The sequence below is a fragment of the Eschscholzia californica genome, unplaced genomic scaffold (genome assembly GCF_041429995.1).
Source record: "Eschscholzia californica isolate CP2 unplaced genomic scaffold, dmEscCali1.0.p SCAF_2, whole genome shotgun sequence".
NCBI lineage: Eukaryota > Viridiplantae > Streptophyta > Magnoliopsida > Ranunculales > Papaveraceae > Eschscholzia > Eschscholzia californica.
Window position 1 is genome coordinate 711,420 of NW_028238309.1, and position 23,200 is coordinate 734,619.

The following is a 23,200-nucleotide window of genomic DNA, read 5'->3' on the forward strand; positions in this document are numbered from 1 at the left end:
AGAAATGAAAGCTACGTTAATGTTCACTGAGACAATCAAATTAAATCATCATCCCTCCAAACATACCCAAGTGGAATAATAGAGAACTGTAAAAGGATAGGCTACGAGTTCATTACACTGGACTTCAGGGTTAAAAGTTAAGGCAACTTCTTTGCTAAAAAGTAACAAGGTTCAGTACAGACTTTCATAAAACAGCATGATTGAAAGCCAATAGATAAACAAACTCTCAAACTAGTCAAAAGCCATGCTAGAAATCTAAATTGAGAAAGGTAGTGATGATTTTATCCTGCTGACGTAAAGAAGCCAACTTTTCGGTAAAGAGCTTGAACTTATGCATAGTAGTTCAAGCTTGCTTTCTTCTTAGCCTGGACTTGGATGATTCCTTCATTGAAGTCTTCGTGTATCACCTGAAATTAAACACAATCCTCCTTCGTTAAACCCTACTTTTTTGTAACCTAAAAGAAAGCCCAAATGGTGAAGAAACTGGATATCTAAGGACAGATATGAAGAATAGATACCTCAGTAGCATCTCGACGGAGAGCCAACATGCCCGCTTCAACACAAACAGCTTTTAGCTGTGCCCCGTTGAAATCATCAGTAGATCGAGCTAGCTCTTCAAAGTTCACGTCTGGGTTTACGTTCATTTTCCTGGAGTGGATCTGCAATTACAATAAAATAAAGTAATAAGCGGATGTTTCAGGAGCAGCAGAGAAGAATAATATAACAATCAAGTTTTACAGTTTACAACACCTGCAATATTCGAGCTCTGGCCTCTTCAGTAGGATGTGGAAATTCGATCTTTCGGTCCAAACGACCTGATCGCATCAGAGCAGGATCCAAGATATCAGCTCGATTTGTGGCTGCTATTACCTGGAATAGCCCAGAAATATATTGTCTTAATTAGTCAATGACCTAGGGGAAAAAGGAAGATGATAACTAAATGCACAAGAGGTGAGTTTTTCTCATGCTCTAAACAGAGATTTTTGAAGGTGAACAGATTGATTACATTAATACTTCGGGAGGAATTAAACTTACTTTTATCCGGTCATCACTACTGAAACCATCAAGTTGATTTAACAACTCCAACATAGTTCTTTGCACTTCCCTGTCTCCACTCACTTCACTGCAGCGACATGACAAGAAAATTATTTAGGGAACGATACCAAGAACACATGAACAACAAAGTGAAAATGACTTGATGAAAGTGGGGAGCCTATTCTGAATCGATTGGGGATCACCAAGCAGATTACAGGCGGTAAAATAGTATATACCTGTCAAATCTTTTTGTGCCAATAGCATCAATTTCATCAATAAAAATAATGCAGGGAGATTTCTCCTTCGCAAGCAGAAAGGCGTCACGAACAAGCTTCGCTCCATCCCCAATGAACATCTGAATCCATTCCAAGTCAATAATGAAAACAGTGAGGTAAGGTTAGTATCTCTACAATTCTGTCCTAGATGAAATGAAAAAACAATTTCGTACGTAGACATTTTTTAAACACGAGTACACGACATAACGGCTATATTTATATTCAAAGAACATCACTCAGTTTCTTCTGTTACTGCTGTCAGTTCATGTAAATCCAGAGGCCAGGATTAAGCAATACTAGGCACTAATAAGTAACATCGGACGATGCTCGGGAAGAATACTTTTATCCAGAATTTTTTTTACCTTTTCCTCTTAAAGGAATATGACTGTAAGCCATGGCAACGAGATAGCAGGCAAACATGATTTCAATGCTTAAAGGGAGGAATACAAAAAACAATATCGAATTAGTGAAAGGCTTAACACAAAACCTGAACAAGTTGAGGGCCTGCTAGCTTTAGAAACGTAGCATTAGTTTGTGCTGCACAAGCCCGAGCCATTAATGTTTTCCCAGTTCCTGGAGGTCCATATAATAGTACTCCTTTCGGAGGGCGAACACCTAACTTCTGAAACCTTTCTTTGTGAGTCATAGGCAAAACAATAGCCTCGACAAGTTCTTGGATCTGCACAAAAGAAGAAACTTAGTATTATCATCTAGAGTAATTGTCCATTATTCCACCCAGTGACCCAGGACCTCTTGCCAGAAGCATGGTTTACCTGCTTCTCCAAACCCCCAATGTCATTGTAATCCTCAGTGGGCTTTTCATCAACTTCCATTGCCTTCACACGTGAATCATATTCAGATGGAAGAGTATCTAAGATAAGGTAACTGTCCTTATTTACACCAACCAAATCCCCAGGCTTTAGCTTGTCAGGGTCAACAAGTCCAATAACAGGTAGAAAGATTGTCTGCATTTTAATAGCAGTACGTCAATACCAAACTAATGAAATCACTAACAAATACGCTAATGAAACTCAAACAACTGAAGTACACTAACAGAATTAACATAGACGTCGAAGCAATAACTGTTAAAGGGTGAAGGCGTTGGCAGTGTGCACTGTCATAAAAGTCATATTAAATGCCCCAAACCCAACTCTCATAAAGGGCATGTGCTGAAGGCATTACTTGCACAACAACAAACCCAATAACAAGTAACAATGGCACTCTGCAAACATAGGCTTGACCTATTACACGGGGAAAGTAGAAAGACTGACTATCACAGCTACCAATCGACATAGGAACATGCTTATTTAAGTACCCCAATGAGTTATATTTGAAAGGTTTAGTTATTATAATCAAATTTCATGAATAAACATCACTCAGTTTCAACACAGAAACTAAGCGAGGAAGGTATAAGCTACGTCATTCATAATAACGAGTAATACTTGCACCAACAAAACTCAAAATTGATATCATGCTAGAGCTACACCCGCGAAGAAAAAAATTGATTAATTCAAAATGTATTAACAGGCATCACAGCTAACTACTGATTTTTAAAATTTAAAGTAGAAAAGGTTATGAAAGAATTATGAAATCACTTACCTGTCGTGTGGATGTCTTCAATACAACACATTTTCCTTTCCTTTGCGAGTCGAGATCAACATTAGCACCATCTTCCTCAGCCTCGTCTTCTGGATTCATTTCTAAAATCTAATTTCATGAAAAGATATTCATTAGGTCAATAATCTATGCCAAACCAACAGACACAAACCATATTCACGTTAGTATGTCAGCCTCATAAAACTAATTCACACCCCTAAGCATGAATTCCGAAGCATGAAATAATACACCATCAGTAAAGTTAGTTGTGACGGTTTCGCCCGTATATGTGAAGTTTCTATATCTCTCATATTAATCCTCTACACTTATGCAGTCAAAATTATATGATACATAACTAAAACTACTAAAGTATGCTAGTTTATATGCTTAGAGATCCAAATGGTAAAAACAGGTAAATCAGACCCACTCTAGATGCCCAAACCCTAGAACTAGGAATAAAGTCATTCAAATCCATGGAACTTGTTAGTTGAGATCGACCCAATTCTAAAGACAAACAAATTTAGACAATAAGCAAGCAACAATATCTATATATTAAATTGAATCACCTCAACGATGTTTCCAACTAAGTAAGGAAGTTGTTTATTGAGCTTGATCTTTTCTTGGTTCTCTTTTATCTTGTCTTTGAAAGATTCAAACTCCAGATTTGTTCTTTGTAACTCTTCCTTCAAAATCACAAAAAATCAAAACCCTAATTATTTCACTGATAATAAACAATAAACACATACATCTAGTGAAAACAAAACAAAAATTATACCTTGAGGATACGAATTTCAGTGTCGAGAAGGCGAGATGCCCTAACTATGTCTTCGGAAGACATTGATGCTAGCTGATCATCTTCAAAGCTGTTGTCTTCTACCATAGCGGAAGCCATTAGAGAGAGAAAGATAGAAGCTTGAGAAGAAAGTAATTGGGCAGAAGGCTAATGGTTGCTTCGGATTAAGTATACTTATTTCAGGTTGGATTAATTTCGTTTTGGGCCCCAATATGTGACTAACTGCTCGATTTGACCCCCAATCACATACTGTAAGCCCCTACGTTACGTAACCGTAATATTTGGTTACGTTCCACCGCTGTTACACCAGAAATCGAAGTTCTACGCGAGCTCATGTTCTGCAGCGTGGTGGCAGGACCGCTAGAGGGTTGGCTCCGAATGTAGGTAGGGTCAAATATGCAGGGGTGTGTCAGGAAGTTCGATTTGAACCCATTTTTGTATAGGAGTTTCATTTAGCGGCTGAATCTTGTCAATCCTTCCAGTTCTATCATCATGACATTTTTTTTTGTAGATATACATATATATTGTCCAACTCAATCCACTTCGTACTATTTCATAAAAAAAAATCCACTTCGTACTTCTTTTTTTCCACCTTATCTTCTTCAACATGTGGAGGTTGTCGATAGAGAGTCACCATTACGAATTCACACAAAGAAAAGAAATTCCTCAAAACTCATATATTTGGAAAAAAAGTTATTAGATTCTATTATATCTAATTTTTTTCTGAAAAACTGGCATGGAAGGAAACCTTTGCTCAATACAAGTGTACCTTCTAATGCCTAGATGATTTGAGATAGGACAAAAGTCTTAGGAATTAAAATTTGAAATATTTTGGTCATTTCACGCCTATCGAAATTTCTGTTTTAACGAAATTTAACTAAAATTCGGTCCACACGACTGAAATGTGTATTTCCACATTTACTGAAAGTTCAACCGAAACTGAAATCTCATTCCTTACTGAAGTCACATGATACTCTCCCCCTACAAATGGCTAAGTTTACCAAGTCCCTACACGTTCCTAGCACAAGAGTTCTCAAATATTAGTCCCACAACATTGGTTTCACAATACAATATGGTGGAAAAATATTTAGACTTTAGTATGACCAATTCGTATAAAACAAATAAACGCGGGAAAAAGAGAGAGAAGAGATGAGGAAGAACGACGAAGCCCTAATCAGAATGTTCTATGCCATTGTTGATTTGAAGAGTTCATCTCTCTCATATGAAATTACTTCCAAAATCTTCATGATGTATGTTCATTTATTCTTTCTGATTATTTTGTCCATGTTTATAATATCTTCTTAGCTTATTGCATTTGATGAAATCGATCCTTCAACCAACTAACATTGTCGTCTGATCTGAATTCTTTGATCCGGCAATCAAAGATAGCAGGGAGACCAAGAATAGCTTGTTAGGTAGCTTCCTTATGTTTGTTATTAGGGTTTAATTTTGCGCCATAAGTTATCTCTCTCCCCTGTTTCTCTTTTTCTCTCCCATTTTTCTTCCTACCTGATAGTGATTACGAGTTTGGTTTATATATGAATCGGATTGTTCGTATTTTTGGTTCTTAGTTCGGATTCATATTGGATTGCAGAAAACTTGGATTTGAATCTCACTTTCGAAATAGAACATGTTAATGTTTTGGTTGATGTTCAATTTCTCACCCCCTTTGTGAGTATTATCTTGTTCAAATCAGTAGTTTTGTCTTCCATTCCCAAATTGACTTCATAGGTTTTAAGTTGCAGTAGTTCTTCACAAATTGTAAGAATTGGCTCCTTAATGCCGGTCGCAGTACCACCCATCTGCAAATTAGACCATCCTGATGGAGGATCTCTGAACAACACAGGCTCTTCAAGCGACGCTGGCAATGTGCTCATGGAAAGGTGGTTCCAGTCCGCTAGGTTGCAGCATTTGGCCTCTCCCCTAGCTTCAATGGGTATCTATGTAGTTGAAGTCGGTCTAGGTCCGGCCGAAGGCCGAGATTGGTCCAAGACCGAGCCAGGCCGAGAAACTCGGCCGAGACAGCATGTACAATGATTTCCTGCACCAGTCTCCTGTTATCAGTTACCTGCACCAATTCTCCTGACTTAAAACTTAAAGTTACCTGGCTCATCATTACCTCATTAATTCTCCCGGCTTGAAACTTAAAATCCTGTTATTAGTTGCTCTAACTTTATAAACCTTTCATATTCTAATCTACTAAAACTTTCAAAGTTTTTATAAGGCAAAGACCTAAACTATCTATATCATATTATTGCTACTTATCTTAGATTGATTTGGATTATAATAAGTAGTCAAGAAGGTCAAATGTTTGAGTCCGGGTAAGGGAGGCCCAAAATTTTGAGTTCGCTCCGTTCGTCACTTTTTTGTCGAAACCAACCGACTATTGTGTGGTTTGCAATTGAGTTGCCCATATGGTGCAGCAATGGATGTGCACGAGTCCTTTACATACACCGATTTAACTTTCTTTTGACCACTTCGTTGTGAAGAGGATCCTGCTCTAATGATTTTACAACAAAATTTGTTGTCTTAACATCAAATGCATTTTACTTTACGTTGAGCCTTGACCATCTTTCATTTTATATCCTGATTTTTCCGACGAACAGTGTCATCAGAATAGTAATATTCCAACACTTCAAAGTTAGGCCACAGATAAACATGGGATCATTATAATTTATAGTGTCATTGTTGGAAAGTCGTGTTTTCTTTATGCTTAATGTTTCTTGTAGTTATTATATGTTGATTTTTCCTAGGTACCATAGTTTCCTTCTTGTACTTTCCACTAGTTTTGGTTTCTCACATAATAATGCCAAATCTCTGATAAGGGTTATGGTCCTATGCTGAAAATCTGCCAAAGAACCTCAATATGAGTGGAGAGTCACAGAACCATTCACCCCGATTGCCCATAGTTCGAGAACTCTGCCTACAGAAGATGGCTTCTTCACCCCCTGAACTCAGAGATGAATTCGCTGCTGGACTTTTAGATCTACATGCCGTGGATGATGGTGTGTTTTTATTAGAGGTAAATTATTCTATATTCTCAAAAGATTCAGTCCAAGATTGAAAATATGCTGAATTTTTAATGACACTCTAATTTGATGCATTTGTTCATTGTAACAAACAATACATCAACATTTATTTTATAATATCTGCAGTACGAAAGAAACTATCGTTTTTGAAAAGTCGCCTGCACTATTTTAAGTTTAAGAGCTCTGACAATTCACTACGTGTTAATATCTTGTAAACATCATTCACAGATATCAGTATATTTTCATTGTTAACTTTTGGGTGATGTTTTAATTATGACTAGCATTTCTATGTCATCCACATGATGTTATGTACTTATCTCAGACACCCTTGAGCCATGACCATATATGCCTTCCAAAGAGGGTTTTGTAATGAGTTTGCTTGGTATGTAGTACACAACAAAGAGGGCAAGCAACCGAGACTTCTAGTAGACTTTCTCCAACCACAAAAAGAAATTATCACGAACTAGAGCAACCTGGCCAAAATTAAAGTCATCGTAAGTTGGTTTCTTTTGCTTATACTGCTCGTTCTTAAATCACTATTTGGACTTCTTCAAAGAAACAAGAGAAGATCAGATTTTAGGGTCCTATATGGGGGCAGTTGTATATACTTGTTCTAGTCTGAAATTTCTTTTGAATGCATAGCATTGTTTTCAGTGATTCGGAGCAAGTAGAAAAACTTGGTCATAAGATGAATTTCATAGTTACATTGTATATCAAAATTTTGTCGCGTTTTTCTGATAATTATGGAAAAAGATTTTGTTTGTAAATAATTTAATGGTGAAGAAAGTAGAAATATTTTATAAAATGGAAACTCTTTGGTACTGTTTCAACAAAACGACGATGTACTAAAGAAATTGTTTTATTAAATATTGACACAAGAAAATTTATACCATGAGTTGTCGAAACTTAATGATCCTGATTATTCGTAATCCCCTCATGATTTTAGGTGCATACAAGACCTTTAACAAGGAGCTATTACCGGAGGAGGAGGATATTGTAATAGTGATTGATGATGAATACTTAACTGTCCATGAGCTCAAGATTAAGGTTCGTTAAACTATCTTGCCACTGAATAACCTATTTATATCGATGCAAAAGAAAATAATTTCATATCTATTCAAAGTTGAAGCTTTTTAATCGTTTTAATTGTAAGAATCATGCGGAATGGGAGGGGTTCTAGATAGGAAAGTCTTCTTGATAATATCTCATATATGGAATTAGTTTTTGTTCTGATGGGAGTAGACTTGACTGCGTATGTGGAGAAGCAGGAATTTTGTTTTGATGCTGTTTCAGATGAGCATGTATCTAATGACTGGTAGCATGTAAAATTCGGAAAACTCGAAATTTTCCAATAATACTCGCATTCTTATTGAGTGCAAGAAAAGCTGTATTTTTTCCTTTTGATTTTGTTATGGATCTGTCTTCTGATCTCGTTATCGGTTTTACCTTCAGTGTGGCAGTAGCACCTCCTTGTTTGCTCATTTTTTTTATTTCCCCTATAATGTATTTTTACTACGTGCTCTAGTATATTACTTTCTAGCTCTTTTTAATGTATTTTTTTTGTTTCCCCTATAATGTATCTTTTTAATGTTTGGACAGGTATATCATATTTTCGTAGAGCCTAGGAATAATATTCCTAGGCTCTACGAAAAGCGACAGCCTTCGCCTATGGTCAACCTGGTGAGTAAAATTCTTCATTTACCTGCACCTATATCATTTATCCGTCATCAGCACCATGAGTGAATCATACAAGTGGTTGTTAGTTTTATTTCTGAATGATTATCTAGGGACATGAACTAAGAGTTCAAATTCTTCTTGCTTGATCCAAGGGTGATTTCTACAGACAGTTTATTTTTGTCCTTCTCATCTGTTAAGATTGTTTTTCATTACTCCACTTATCTATTAAACTTCGATTTCTATTTGCCAATGCAATTGGCAGCTAGTGATAAACTTTCACAATGTAACATCTGCCACTTGTAAAGTCGCCCTCGGTTAGGTATAGTATAGATAGACAGAACTATTGATACATATGCTTCTAGAAGTGAAGAAAAATGTATAATACTTCCTAATGTTCTTAATCAGGAATCATCGAGATCTCATGCAGTCTTACAACTTGTCATTAAGAAAAACAGTTAAGTAAAAGAATCAAGAAAGCATAACTGAGTGGAATGTCCCGAAGACTGGGAAGGTTGCAGGAAAATTTCATTCATTTATCTTGCAGCTAGCAAACGAGGTGTTGATGAAAATGATAGGCAAACACAACAAGTTCATTTGTTTCTCTTGTTTTCATGGTCATTTATTAGCGAATATTTTCCATTTCGTTCATCGGAGGGTAACAACCGTCTCAATACTAGCCATATTGTCCCTGATTTAGGCACCTGCCAGAATCACTTGCCTAGTTTTACATGGTACACGCGTTTTCCTTGGGTCGCTCGCCCTAGACAGTGCAGGCTTTCCGCCTGACCAATTTACGCCCCAAACCCACCCAAAAGGCCTCACCGATATGTAAGACTAAGTGTTCTGTTATAACTCAAATCTGGAAGGTATCCTAATTTGGGACTCAACGCATTAAACATCTGTTTCCTGTCAGCTTACGTTTTCTGATATTCTTTTGGTATGCTTCTGTCCTCAACAGGGTGGAGGCCGGAGGGAGCAGAAACCAACGAGACCCTTTTGGCCTTGAATGAGTGTGTCCACGCTCTTGACAATGATCGGATTCGTATCCCTTTTTGTGGAAGCAAGCTCGCAGAGGTGATCTGAAATTTCTTTGTTATATGATCTTTCTGTTCCTCCGAATGCAGGATCTTGTGAATTTACGCCCAATACTCTGAGATATGCCTATAGATAAAGTATTTCTTTTCAGTGTTGATCTATAACCTTTTAATATATAGGTAACAATTTGTAACTAATAACAGGTAACTACTGCGTGAGCAGGGCTAAAAGCCTTCTAGGAGAGGGAATACAAAAGATCGAACTTCAGGCCACTCGGGGTCTGCAAGTAGGGAATCCTCATCAGTACCACCTTATGCCAGTGGAGTCTTGATTATTTTGTCGAACCAACTCAACATGCAAACATGCCAGATACAGGCAGCGGAGGTACAGAAAAAGACAACTCATCGTATAGTCTTAGAGTGCTATGCCTAAATTTCGTAAACAAAAGCTTTCTAGTTTGCTATCAAACAACCCCTTTAATAGGACAGAACATAGTCTTCCATCATACACCTTCAGTGGGGAGGAACAACCAAAGTATATATTTCCATTTCCTCTGTTCTTGATACTCTGCAGGAAGACACGGTTATTCCACAGCTCACAGAAAAGAAATTGAAGAGATCACGAAGATTGGTCGCGAAATGAGTCTCATTTACATTCTCTATGGATGGTGGTGGAATATCATCAATTCAACATATCTTATAATAATAATAACGACAGATCCGAACTCAGTTGCTGTTTCCTCTTATGGTGTGCAGTTTTTATAAGATGACGACTGTCTTTGGGTGGTCTAGTATGGAAGTTTTGACATGGTAGAAGGCTAGGTTAGTTTCTTGTTAATGTAGATTAAGGTGTCAAAGATATATTTGCTCGGATGTTCATACGCAAGTGGAACCGAGGTTTGAGTAATGTTGACGGAACGATAAGCACGGACTATCATCCGTGTATGTTAACAAACTACAATCGGTGCTTTGCTAAACCAAAAGATATGGAAGGACAACAAGAACACCGGAAAGAAGATCGGTAAACAACATCAATATCAAAGATATAATCCTTTAGCTGGGAGAATAAAAAGATGAAGAAATCTACTTTTACAACGAAGCAAATAAACAAAATCAGGCTCACAAAGTTTGGAAGAAGAATCTAACATTAATTCGAAATCTCTCTTGCTACAAAGCTTGTTCATCAGTTCCACTACCATTACAAAACTGATAAGAGAAATGGGTAAAGAGTACAACCAGAGTTTCAGACCATTTCCAAAAGGTATAAAATCTTCTTATGACCGAGACAAGATCAATGGGTTCTTATCTTTATTCGAATGATATCGTTCGCACAATTTCTTTAAAGTTCCTACTGAATGCTGCATTGAATTCAACTTCGTATCCCTGAACATACTCTGCAACAAGATAACAACATCTTCATTTAGGGTTTAGGGTTTAAGGGAAAGTTACATATGATGATGATGAACTGAAGAATCAAGTTATTATTATTACCTGGTAATCATCCCCATGTTTCTCAATTAACCTCTTGATATGAACTCTTTGTATGGTTGTCAATGGTTGAGGAGGAGCTGATTTCCCATCTTGACGTTTCTTCCCGAGTGCTGTCTTCAAATCTGCAAAATGGTTTCATTCATATAATCAAAATAACTAGAGAGAGAGAGAGAGAAAGGAAGTTAGAGAGACAAAGAGTTAAGGGACTGACCATCTTCTTCAAGATCACTGCCTGAATCAATTTGGTCATCAAACTCATCAAGGGGTTGAGAGTTTTTGGGAGGAGGTAGTTGAAGATCAGCACTTTCAATGATGTGAGAAGTACGAGACCTAGCACCAAGGACATTAGGGTTTGATACAAAGCCAAAGGATTTGTAGTTTTGAAGAACACTAGCTTTATCATCCCATTTGGAATTGGAAGAGTCGATAATAGAACGTAGTTTTGGTGGAAGATTGAAAGAAGGTTTGAAGACATTAGGGTTTTTCTTTGGCAGTCCAACTTTCACCTTCGCTCTTGATTGCTTTAACTTTCTCCTCGACCCTCCCATCTTTTTCTCTCTCTCTAATCTTCCTCTCCTTTCTCTATACTTCTGTGTTCTTCTTTTATATAGTAGGGCATGAAAGTTGAAACAAGGTTAGAGAGATCTTGGGCCGGGAAATGGGCCTAAGAATTCATTATATCCACCCGAGCCCAAATGAGACCGTGGATGCCTGATATTTGATGGTGGATCCTAATGCGCATATGGGCCATTGGATTTAGTGGGCCATTATTGGGTATTATAGATCACTAGAACGTCTGTCCGAGATCGATCACGAAAGCACTTGGACGCTAGATCGGGCGATAGCACGGGAAATATCTGAAGCTTCTCTCTCTAGTATAAAGACGTCACTAAAAAAAGATACGGAGTTTGAGATCCCCAATTGAGGAACCATATTTTGGTTATAATGTGATTCGTGATGTATCGCGTATACCTAATGTCATTTTGGAATGAGATTCATAGTGATCGTGTATCACGGTTAAACATTTCCTTAGTAGTGGGTGTGTTCAAGGTTTGTAATATGCATAGAAGACCCAAGTTGAACGTTTGGAGTTCCAAGATTTAAAATGTATTAGGGTTTTCACAAGGGTTGTGTGCAAACAAAATTGAAAATATCACGCACAAGGATCGCCACGTAGACCGAGCTCATCAAACAACTGGCTTTCTAGGTAATGTGTAGTTAAAAATACACTTCAACATACTAAAACAAAACATAACTCATATACGATCCCATAAATTTCTATCGGATGTAGAAGGTTTGTAAGACTATCATCAATAACCAACTTAAAATTGAAAATATGTTCCGATAAACACTTCTATTGTTGTCTATTAGTCCATCTAGTTGAATGGACGAGATGAGTTTAGCCTGTCTCGGACGTACCCCATTTTCTTCCATGTGTTGAGTGTTCCTAGTATCAAACTAACTTTTCATCTATATGGGTGTCCAACCTATAAAATGCCCTTGGGAAGCTTTATAGGCGCCTCCAGCAAGTCTTTTTTTTTTTTGGAAATTGACGACGATCAACGATAGTCATTACATTTAGCATTGATACATCAAAGATGTGATAAGTTCGATAACCGCCTATTCAAACTCTTACAAGACCGGGCCTATAGCCCAACTACATTATTTATACCATAATAATTTCAATTCAAATAACGAAAGATTCCACTTTTTCTGGGATTCGAAACCTCCATCAAGTGTTAAAGGTGTGTCCTTTCACAAACTTCCACTCAACTTTGCCTCAAGAGAGGCGCCTTTAAAACTTCCTAATGCTCTTTAACCCTTAGATTCTGACAGCTCATTTCCTGACCAACATATCTTCCAGAACTCGGCATCATTTTCTTCTGTTCTATAGAGAGAGAGAGAGAGAAAGAGATCAGAGACAAGAAGAAACATCAGAGAGAAATAGGAATAAGCCAAATCTTATCCCAGATCCTTCATTGATCTAAACCTTCTCAGAGATATCTTTTTTTTTTCTTAAAATACTGACGCGCAGATCCCAGTTTGATGCGCGCTAAAATGCACAGCGGCGCAATTTAGTCCGAGCTAAAATACGCAAAGCGCAGGTTATCTTACGCTAATATACGCCAAGGTGCAAGATAGCCTTTACTAAAACGCGCCGCGCGCACGGTAGACAGTGCTAAAATGCACTGCGGCGCAAGTTAGTCGGTCAATAATGTCTTCTGGCGCATGTTAGCTTACTTCTAACTGCGCTAAAATGAGAAATCCTCGGGCAACAATTGGTAAAATTTGGCCCATTCACAATGTCCCGCGATCATAAGAAAAACAACTTCCAATTTCTTTTCCTAGTTTTTCTTGACAGAGCAAGAAGAATGAAAGAAGTAGTTGCAAAATGTTTATTATTGTTGAAGAATGTTCAGAAGAGAAGAGAAAATATGAAATAGTACTCTGTGGCTTGCTCCCCTCCGAAAACCTGAGTATAGATAGTTTGCAGTTATGAATATATTCCAACATTACTGATGTATTCAAGGCAAATGTATAAATATAATTGTTTGTTTTACTTATATAATCTTGTTGTTCTAAAAAGAAAGAGATCAAATAGTACACAAAAAAAAAAAAACCTAATTTTATGGATGGCTTTTGGAGCTACCATTACTTTTTTAATCAAACAAAACTCTCTTCCATTATGCCCCAATATATCCATCATTCATGTCAAGACTTCTCTAGTTTAACATTTGAATTGATGCCTTTCATTTACATTACCAAATGAAACAAGAGAAAGAAAAATAAAACAAATGCAAAACCTACTATCCCAAACTCCACTAGACCAATTTCTGCAACCAAGTATCATGGACCGTTAGGTCGACCCAGCATAATATACACAAAATACACAGGCCGAAGCGCGGAATATAAAAGTCCTAACGTCTATGCTGCACTATGCACTCCCTTGTACGTGCCATCCCAGCAGTCGTCGCTCTTCACACCATAAGCTTCTCCAAGCAAAATTGTCTGACACTAGGCAGATTAGGCCTTCATCCTTGTTACAACTTTCATGCATTCATTCGTGGTCGAAACCATGCCTCCTATAGATACTTGTCAAATCGACTAAGTGGCGCATTGTTGGTCTACCGTGCGGGCAATTCCAAGGAGATCTTAGGTCTACCAAATGCTCCAGTATCTGAGAAAAAAGAGATCTCTATAAAGAATTGTACGTCAATATCGAATCTGCGTTATGTCTAGTATATATATTTTATTGGTTACCTTCTGCATCTCGTTCTTCCCTAGTGGATCGCCAATCATAACAGATGATCGACAAGCACGTGATGCAAGCATTGCACGAACTCTTGATGGGCAGATGGAATCTGCAGTGTCCATTTTGTAGCTACTTACCATTGAGCAATCACCCTGATTATCAGCAAGTGTTGAGATAAGCTCTTTTACATCTGTTACGATAAAACTGAAGCAACTTAGTTATCAAGAAAAACACTTAAATGCAACCGCGAATGGCAAAATGCCCATAAACATGAAAAGCCAGTATCAAGTCTCGCTTATTTTGTAAACATTTGCTTTGATGTTGTGATTCTGCAGACATTACTATCCAATTTACGCTTTAACGGTTACCCTAAGTGACGATTTATTCCTCCACTTTAGTACGATTTTATAAAGTTGACCAGTAACACAAGATAATTGGGAAAGTATCTCTTAACAAGAGGCATGTGAAACTGAAAATGAGGATTACAAATTCCAAAAAAAAGAAAAAAGAAAATGAGGATTACCTTCAGCTCCAAAAGTTATGTTTTTACTGAAAGGAACAGCTCTTAACTTAAAATGATGGCCCGGTGAAGCATGTACATCCTCAACCAAAGTAAATCCATTTTTCCTAACAAGTGGAGGGTCCAAATTGCATATCATCAGCATAAAATCTCCATTGAACAACAAATTAGCAAAGTAAAAGGAGAGATATAATGATTTTGGTAGAGATCACTCTTGATGCAATTAAGATACATAAATATATAAGACAGAACTGACACAAAATTAAAGCTAAATCTTGTATAGAACTAGACTGGAGCACAACAGAGGAACGTTTTTAGTCAAGAATTACAGAACTTCGAACAGATGGTGATATTTTTTCTTTCCCCTAGATATTGTATTGTAGCTACACGTGAACTGCATTAAAAGATGATTACTCCACATGATTTTGTTACCTTAGTCATTGGAGTGCAGGCTTAATGGACAGGTAAGGGGTTTTAATTTGATTAAGGTTCATCTATTGTTCTCATGAAAAGATAATCCAAATCTAACTAAACTCATATTTGAAAAACAAGTAGTTGAGGATTAGTTAATTTCCTAGTGAAGTACACACAAATCATGGATACTAATAAAACTAATCATAACTAAGAACTTGATAGCGAAGCCCACGGTAGGGATGATGATTCTTAATTTAACAACTTTATGTAGAATGAATGGGTGTAAACTCCTAATATTCTCCCTGCAAGTATAGCATGCTCGAGTGTCCATTTTTATGAAAAAGATCACTCCATACTCTCAAAGAAATCAACCGGCAGTATCAAAGGAAAATACATTTGAAGCCATACAATTATGCTTTAGGTATGATAGAAACAAGAAAATCTGTATAAACTGAAAAGCAAGAATATCACAAGTGCTTTACCAAAAACTATGGCGAAGTGGCAGACAGTGAAAGCCGTAGTATATTTTTAAGGAAGAAAAAAAAAACCTGATTATGTCCATATGCATTGAAGCAATTACTTCCTCTTCAGGGGATAGCTCTAATCTCATTGGCCTAAAAACATAAGATAGAGACACAATAAGAGGGAATAGCACTAATGTTCATATCACCAAAAATATAAACTGATAAAAGATGTGCACAAGCAGGATCAAAGCTCTAAACAAAGCAAGATAAAGACTGAGGAGTTTTGGTTCTAACACGGTAACACCATTTAGTTTAAAGATGACGGTCAACTTCGGGGCTGGTCATAGTTCTACTTAGTTCAAGAGTTTCACATCATCACAAAAGGTTTTACAGTAGGGTGAAAACAGAAGGGATAATTCAGATAAAGAACGTAAATGGTAATATGACCATGTCGACGTTCTGTTAGCGCACTTTCACTCAATAGCTAATCAGAGACAAGTTGGTTATGTAAAAAAGAAATCATTAAGCAATATAATACTCACCGAAGCAAAGGCTGTTGATTTAAGACAGTGGATTGCGATAGCCGCTCAAAATTGTATTTCTCATCTGCAGCATGCTGAAAATATAGGAACACTTAAATAACTTGCCAACACTTGGAATTCAAATTGTTTAATGTTTATTCAAGAGCGCTAGCTGAATCTAGTTGAAGATCGAAGCATGTTAGATGTATGCAAGTTATTTCAAGGTTATCTCAGATATAATCAGGTAGCATAATTATTTCACAACCTCTTACGTTCTAATTGAGAAACTTATATTTTATTAAAAAGTGTAAAACTCTAGTTCGGGTTTATGCCAGTGTGTTTAAATCAGCCTTCCACTAAAAAAAGATGAAAATAGCAATTAAAGATCCCTAAGAAAAGACTATTCGCGGAGGGTATTTTGTATTCTGACAAAGTCCCTGAGGTATTTTTGAATGTCAGAAAGCTAAATACTTTCCCAAACCAAAATTTTAGTTCACTAATCAACTTGGGTAAAATTCAAAACATCATAAATCAAAAGTTTTTTTTTGAATAAATCATAAGTTCATTGCACAGGACTTCACATAAGCAAGAAAACTTGCCTGATCTATAATAAATAGATCTTGATCTATTCTTCCAATGATAAACCCAAGATTGAACTGGCCAATTACCTACGAAACAAAGAAGAGGGTTACCTACCATTAATTGAACTTACATAGTCAAATGTGAGCAATCAAACAAAGAATGCACAAGACACTCCACAGTGTCAAAATATGTAACATCTAACAACTTCTTCTATCAATTTCTTGCCAGATAAATTTGGCTATGGACAGAAGCATTCTGCTCACAAACGTGAGTCGGGAATCACAGTTTCTCCAAGGATCATTATGGGTATCAGAGTCCACAAGGCCATTGCTAAGGAAGAGCACTCACGAAGACCATAATTTGAGAAGTTTCTTCAAGATCCCCTGTATGTATTCACAAGGACCTGAAAATTTTATGGATCTGGTATAAGAAAGGGTTAAAATGGCTCTTTGTAGTTTACGGACTAGTTCTCACTTTGAAAGGATGCACTTCATTCCGAACTAAGATATATTTAATTCGCATATAGTTGCAGCAACCACTTACTTATCTCGTAACTCATAAGAGAAAGGAAGCATATGCTGCATTAGCTGACAGCTGCATCCAGTATGAACTTAACAAGCTAGAACGAAAGAGAATCGAACCCAAATAACTTCATAAGCTCCCATGGAGGATTAAAGGGGTGACTCATGGCACTAATAGTTTTGAATGTCATTACGGGAAAATGGTCAGAGCACCAAACATCTAGTTGTCCATAAGCTACACTAAAATCTGTGCGGTGTAGATTCTTCTTACAAAAGTTTCAACCTCATAGTGAAGTATACTTTCTTCCATTCATTAAGATTTAGCTCGGACGATAAAGATCCGAAATATATGATGGTTCATTTTTGACGCATGATGGGTCTTGACATAGATAAATCTGCTAAATGGACAATATATTAGACCGCCAAGTAAAGCTTAATTGAACAACCTTCATCCTCCCAAAATCCTTTTTGTTGAAGAACCTCTCCAACTCAGTAGTTGCTGCAGCTAGAGCACTTGCTTTTCGTTCCTCATTTTCAGGTTGAGAAAGTTCTAGCGTTGCAGCAGTATAGCACCTACATTATGATCATCACAAGCAAAATCAGTGAGAAGCCAAGGGAATACTAATAACAGACTGTCAAAAAATCTTCTTGATTTGACAAATAGGAAAAGCAATCCTGGTTATTGACCGTCTGGTTTTTGTTCTTCCGTATGTGAAACCGCACGACTGTAACCTTGAGAGCCTCTTTTCCCGACTCGCTTTTAGGTCCCTAGTATTAAATTGCAACACTGAGCATATCTCTGAACCAGAAGATGAACGAGGAGTATCGAAAGTGACTATAGGAGATCGACGCTCTGGGCTTGTGTGTGAGGGCACCTCTCTCATATCCTCGAGATGTCTCCCAGATAAAGCGTCTGAAGTGGTGTCAGCAAGACATGATAACGTCATTCGTCTATTTACACCTTCCTGGAGAAAAACTAAGTTAGAAGTATAGAGCTTTGTGCAACGACAACCATCTTCATGACAACAGTGAATGTATTATATCATACACATAAAAGTTCTGTGCGAGCAAAATGACAAAACTTCCACACAAGCATTGATTAACGATACCAGCCCACATTTAAACTTACACAAAAAGGCATGCAACCTTCTCTTTGCTTAGATATTCCCCTTTCAACATTTTAATCAGTCCAGTCTCATGAGTAGCAATTCATAAGCTAGTCATGATGGTTTTGCACTATTGAGGAGCAAATGCTTGCCCCCAGTTCCAGATTATTGAGGATCCCATTTAGTCCAGCTTGAGTCATTTGACTTTGGCTTTAAAGCTTGTTACCGAATATCTTTCAGTGTCTGGTCCGATGCTTCTAGGTTGTATTATAAGCTTATGACTACGAATTATTATTTGAAGTTTGTTACTGGCTTTCAAATTCTTTTCATTATTCTGAGGTTGCTTTTCTATGCGATAGTTTGGGGAAGTTCTGTCCTACAAAGTCAGGAGTCCTTGTATGTAGTTATGCACTCGAGCATAGAGTCATTTTATCGACTTATTCAAGTGAAAAATTCTTGTACTTTTCTCTTTGGTCACTGTGGAAAAGCTGTTGGTTACATAGTTATTTTTCAGTTATTATCTATTAGTGGTTACCTTGTATTTATTTATCTTTATCTATTAGTGGTTTAGTGGTTGTCTTTTATGTATATATATGTGTGCCTAGGACATGAATAAAAGCAGGTTAGAAGTTTTCTTCTTTCAACTTCAGACTTTTTTATCTCTACACAATCTGTGTAAGTTTATATGGTATCAGAGCAAGGCTCTCTGATAAACAACTTTAATGGCTAAAACAGCTATGACTGGGGCAACCCATGCAACTTCTTCAGATGCAACATCTGAAGTTTCTCAAAAACTAGTTACGCCTAATCCCTCTTCTAACAATGACTCACAGTCACTTATGAAGGAAGGTTCTTTAGCCAAAATATTTGTCGACGGAGTCTATTTGTTTCCCAATATAACCACAGAATATAAAAGAGGTAAATAAAAAAGAGCATTAAATTATCCGAAACCTCAAATGCAAACATGGCCCTAGCAATGACTACCGTGGAATGAATCTCATAATCCTACTTTTGTGTTTCTACCATACAAAAATTCAGTACCTTATTTCAAATGGGTCATCAGATTAAGCACAAGAAATTACATCTCTTTTGCACATACCCAGTGAATGTAAGTTTAGTTGAACCTACAGTTAGACTAAGCTTAAGAGTGGAACAACCTATTGTGAGAAAGGAAAGCATAGTTAATCAAATTAAGAGTTACATAGTCAAGCTAAAGAGACAAGTGCAAATGTGTATAGAACAACCAAAACTGTTCTAACAAAAAAAAAGTACAAAAAAGTTGAAAGTAAGATTTACATACTTGTTCAAATTCTCCACAATGTGCATCACCTCCATCACAAGGTGAAGTTTCCTCTTCCTCAGAGACATGAATGGCCTTAGAAACTTTAGAAGGCTCGTTCTCATGGATCTTAGCAGAGTCATCAACATGGCAGTGATCAATGAGGGGTTCAGAGACAGCAGGTTGCAGTTCTGAGTTGATTTTTCTCACTTGATAGTGAACAGTTTCATTCCTTAATACAGGCATTTCAGACAATACTGTACAACAATTTTCATCATTCTTCTTGTTTATAGTAATGAATTTTGTAAGTGACGACTGGACAGAGCGTAAACGGCTAATAGAATTTCCCTTATCAGTAACACCTTCGGACACTGATCTTAAAGGAAATGAGCTACATTTATAACTTTTAGCACCAGGAATAGAGGTTTTCGATTTCTTCATTGCAAATTCAGAAGAAATGTCTGTTTTTCCAAATGAGTGGGCTTTAAGAGTGAAATCCTTGCTTGATGGTGTTTCATCTTCATTGTTTATCATCCCCTCACCCAAATCTGAATCTTGGATTCGTCTATACATCTTCTTGGGAATATCCTTGTCCAAAATCTCTATTTCATGTCTGCTGTGTAACTCTCTTTCCAATTCTGAACCTCGGGTTCGCTTTTTGACCATTTTAATAAGACTATCACTGTCCACAACTTCTATCTCACTACACTTTGCTTCCTTATAACTACAATCTTTTGAAGCATCCTTCGCTGGTATAGCGGGTCTCTCTTGAGGGGAAACCAACTTAGAGGTGTTTCCTTCTTTCTGGCGCTCCTCAATTTTATTCTCAAGATAACTGCAATGACTTGGGGAATATATCTTTTCTATAGCTTCTCTTAAAGATCGCAGAAGAGAGCCTTCATCAGAAAAGAATATCTTTCTTTTATCAGGCGTTACATTGACATCATATGATCTTGTTGGCACAGTGAAGTTCATAACCATGATTGGGCACTGCTTGGCGTTAGAAGTCTTGTAGAGTTCATTCACAAGCTTGCTGACTTTGGGCATATCCACAGGTCGCCCATTAACAAAAAAGAATTGTCTATCTCCCGAGTTGCGTCCATTCCCATGCCCAGGTTTGGAAAGGAAGCCCTCAACCTTGCAGCTGTCTGATATAGATATGTTCAATGGCTCTAAGCATGTGAAGATACTAGGGCCAAATATAGTTATAATATTATCTTTAATAGAGTTACTTCCTTGTGTTTTAAGCACCAAAGATTTAACATTTTTCCCAGCTGTGTTGGTACAGACTAACCTGACTCCTTTCGCGATGAGAGCATAAGCCTGAAAGTAAATAAATTACAGAGAATTATTAAGACATTGTTAGCATCCTCATGCTGCAGAAATATTGCGTTTCAAAACAGAAACCTTGTAAAATTACTGCATCGAAATCAATATATCAAAATGTATTTAGAACAAATCTATTGTAACATGGCTAGCTTAAAGAGAGGAAATAAAAACCTTACATTCAGTAAAGAAATGAGCTTCCCGTATTCCTTCCGAATATTTCTACTAAACTCCTTACTGCGCACTGGCAAAGTGGAGAACAACTTCTCAACAGTAATGGTGGTACCAATTTGGCGTGCCGTTTTCTTCTCACATATTAGTAATCCTGAATGGTCGAAAGTTAAGTGTGTCGCCATTGATTCGTTTTTCGTTCTTGTTTCGATTGTTAACTTCCCTAGTGCACAAAGGGAACTCAAAGCCTCCCCTCTAAACCCAAATGTCGCCAGAGATTGTAGATCAGGAAAATCAGCTATTTTAGACGTATGATGCTTTAGTGCAAGAACCTGGAACAATAAAATTAAAATGTATGTAACACTATAAACAACGACAATGAGGTCTTTGATCGAAGGTTTTCAATATGTATGGTCCGAAATTCAAATGAGAAACAAATTTAGAAGCATTTGGCATTAAAATAAGCGGATTTCTCGTTCTTCGATCTCCTAATGAGCGGCTTTCGAGAGATAATCTGTCATAATTAGATGGATCAATGTTACACTTATATACGATAGTACGAATTCCCTATTGTTCATAAATTACTAGTTTTTTTTTTTCAAATACCCATTAAACTAAGAAATAAGAATCTTCAATTTTACTAACTAAATTAAAGAACTGCCACATTTTCTTAACTCAAGCGAAGTCATTTGATCATCCTACTTCATATGCATAGTATCACTGTTAAGTTTGTGGTCATCCAACTCAAAATCAATTGGCAATTAGTTGAGAGGACCTAGACATTAGGTTCTTGGTTGCTAGATCGCCTTTCTCCCATGTGGGACTATTCTCACACTTCGATCTCCTAATGAGCGGTTTTTCGAGGAGACAATCTGTCGTAGTTAGATGCATCGATGTTACATTTATACACGATAGTACGAATTTCTTATTGTTCATAAACTACTAGTTATTTTTCTTTTCCAAATACCCATTAAAAAAACTAAGAAATAAGAATCTTCAATTTTACGACTACATTGAAAAACTCCCACATTTTCTTAGCTCAAGTGAAGTTATATTTGATCATTCTACTTCATATGCATAGTATCACTTGTATGTCTGAAAAAATTGATAACCCTAACCCTAATTCATGAATTTGAACTTATCAAGAAATATAGCTATACAAAAACTGCTGAATTTAAATCAAATACCTTGAAGTTATTAGGTGAAATTCCGCACCCATTATCTATAACCTTGAATGATTCTTCTCCATAATCTTTTAAACAGATCTCAATGCTACTAGCACCAGCATCCAAACTGTTCTCGACTAACTCCTTAACCGCAGATGAAAGATCAAGAATTACTTGACCTGAACAAATACGATGAATGACACCTTTGTTTATAGCCCTAATAGTTGGAGAATCAACAAATGGAGTTCCTCCTTCCATTATTAAACAACCCTAGTTAACTGGGAACCACTACCTTCTTCTTCTACTCATCGGTAAGTACAAGAACGAATTGGAAACCCTAATTCCTTAACTGGCGATTACTCAGTAGCAAGCTTTTTGCCGCCAAAAATTTCATTTTTGCGCCCTTAACTTAAGTTTACCTCGCGCTAGAAGAACGTGCGAAATAGGGAGGGAAAGTATTTACCGCGAGAAAAGTCACCCAGGTAGTTTGTCGGAATCTGACTTGTCTGAGTCTAGCTTGTCTGGATCTGACTTTTGATTTTACTTCTTCGTCTGAAATTGACTCGCCTAGGTCTGACTGGCCTTGGTATCCCTTGGCTGGCAGTATCTAACTAGTACGAGTTTAGATGGTTTAGGTCAGACGCATCTAGATTGAACTAGTATGAGTTTAGTGAGTCTTGCTCGCCTGGTAGGGTTTTTCTGAACTTCACTCATCTATGCTTAACTTGTTGGATCTGACTTGTCTGAGTCAACCTTATGTAGAACTGACTCGTAGGAATCTAGCTTATCTCAATCTAATCGGTCTTGTCTAGTTTATCTGAATCTGACTTGTATGAGTCTGATTTGTTTATATTATAACCAAATCTAGTCATTTCAAATTGTTTCTAAGGCTGGTATCATAATCTACATATAATTAATATCTAATTTAAGAAGCTAGGGAATCATAA

The 23,200-nt window shown here is 37.0% G+C and overlaps 3 protein-coding genes and 1 long non-coding RNA gene across 9 annotated transcripts; 1 reads left to right on the forward strand and 3 right to left on the reverse strand.

Annotated features, from left to right (window-relative positions):
- Positions 1-130: 130 nt before the first annotated feature.
- Positions 131-3,959, reverse strand: RPT5A (regulatory particle triple-A ATPase 5A). Its single transcript, XM_086660175.1, has 10 exons — positions 3,682-3,959; positions 3,473-3,589; positions 2,910-3,017; positions 2,084-2,275; positions 1,798-1,989; positions 1,272-1,390; positions 1,036-1,123; positions 751-870; positions 519-659; positions 131-407 (listed from the first exon to the last, which is right to left on the reverse strand). Exons 1-10 carry the CDS (start codon positions 3,796-3,798, stop codon positions 330-332), a joined length of 1,272 nt encoding a protein of 423 aa, XP_086516301.1. The 5' UTR covers positions 3,799-3,959; the 3' UTR covers positions 131-329.
- Positions 3,960-4,789: 830 nt separating this feature from the next.
- LOC147554961 (uncharacterized) lies at positions 4,790-12,081 on the forward strand. Of its 2 annotated transcripts, none has more exons than XR_015234399.1 (7): positions 4,790-4,949; positions 6,525-6,721; positions 7,675-7,775; positions 8,328-8,408; positions 9,371-9,479; positions 9,663-9,824; positions 10,014-12,081. It is a non-coding gene; the product is annotated as an uncharacterized LOC147554961 (long non-coding RNA). The 2 variants fall into 2 exon arrangements; XR_015234398.1 differs by having other exon boundaries at positions 4,801-4,949; positions 6,557-6,721; positions 9,644-9,824.
- LOC147554962 (nucleolar-like protein) lies at positions 10,567-11,522 on the reverse strand. Its single transcript, XM_086660176.1, has 3 exons — positions 11,142-11,522; positions 10,931-11,052; positions 10,567-10,833 (listed from the first exon to the last, which is right to left on the reverse strand). Exons 1-3 carry the CDS (start codon positions 11,476-11,478, stop codon positions 10,714-10,716), a joined length of 579 nt encoding a protein of 192 aa, XP_086516302.1. The 5' UTR covers positions 11,479-11,522; the 3' UTR covers positions 10,567-10,713.
- A 1,388-nt stretch (positions 12,082-13,469) lies between the features above and the next one.
- On the reverse strand, positions 13,470-22,971 carry PMS1 (DNA mismatch repair protein). Of its 5 annotated transcripts, none has more exons than XR_015234381.1 (12): positions 22,275-22,971; positions 21,096-21,419; positions 19,612-20,913; positions 17,893-18,170; positions 17,652-17,778; positions 16,702-16,770; positions 16,124-16,197; positions 15,666-15,731; positions 14,707-14,810; positions 14,192-14,373; positions 13,724-14,108; positions 13,470-13,585 (listed from the first exon to the last, which is right to left on the reverse strand). XR_015234381.1 is itself a non-coding variant. In XM_086660110.1 (11 exons), exons 1-11 carry the CDS (start codon positions 22,509-22,511, stop codon positions 13,989-13,991), a joined length of 2,883 nt encoding a protein of 960 aa, XP_086516236.1. In that variant the 5' UTR covers positions 22,512-22,891; the 3' UTR covers positions 13,470-13,988. The 5 variants fall into 5 exon arrangements, 1 of the variants encoding a protein (XP_086516236.1); XR_015234383.1 differs by having other exon boundaries at positions 16,124-16,187; positions 22,275-22,877; XR_015234382.1 differs by having other exon boundaries at positions 13,470-14,108; positions 16,124-16,187; positions 22,275-22,877.
- Between the last annotated feature and the right edge of the window lie 229 nt (positions 22,972-23,200).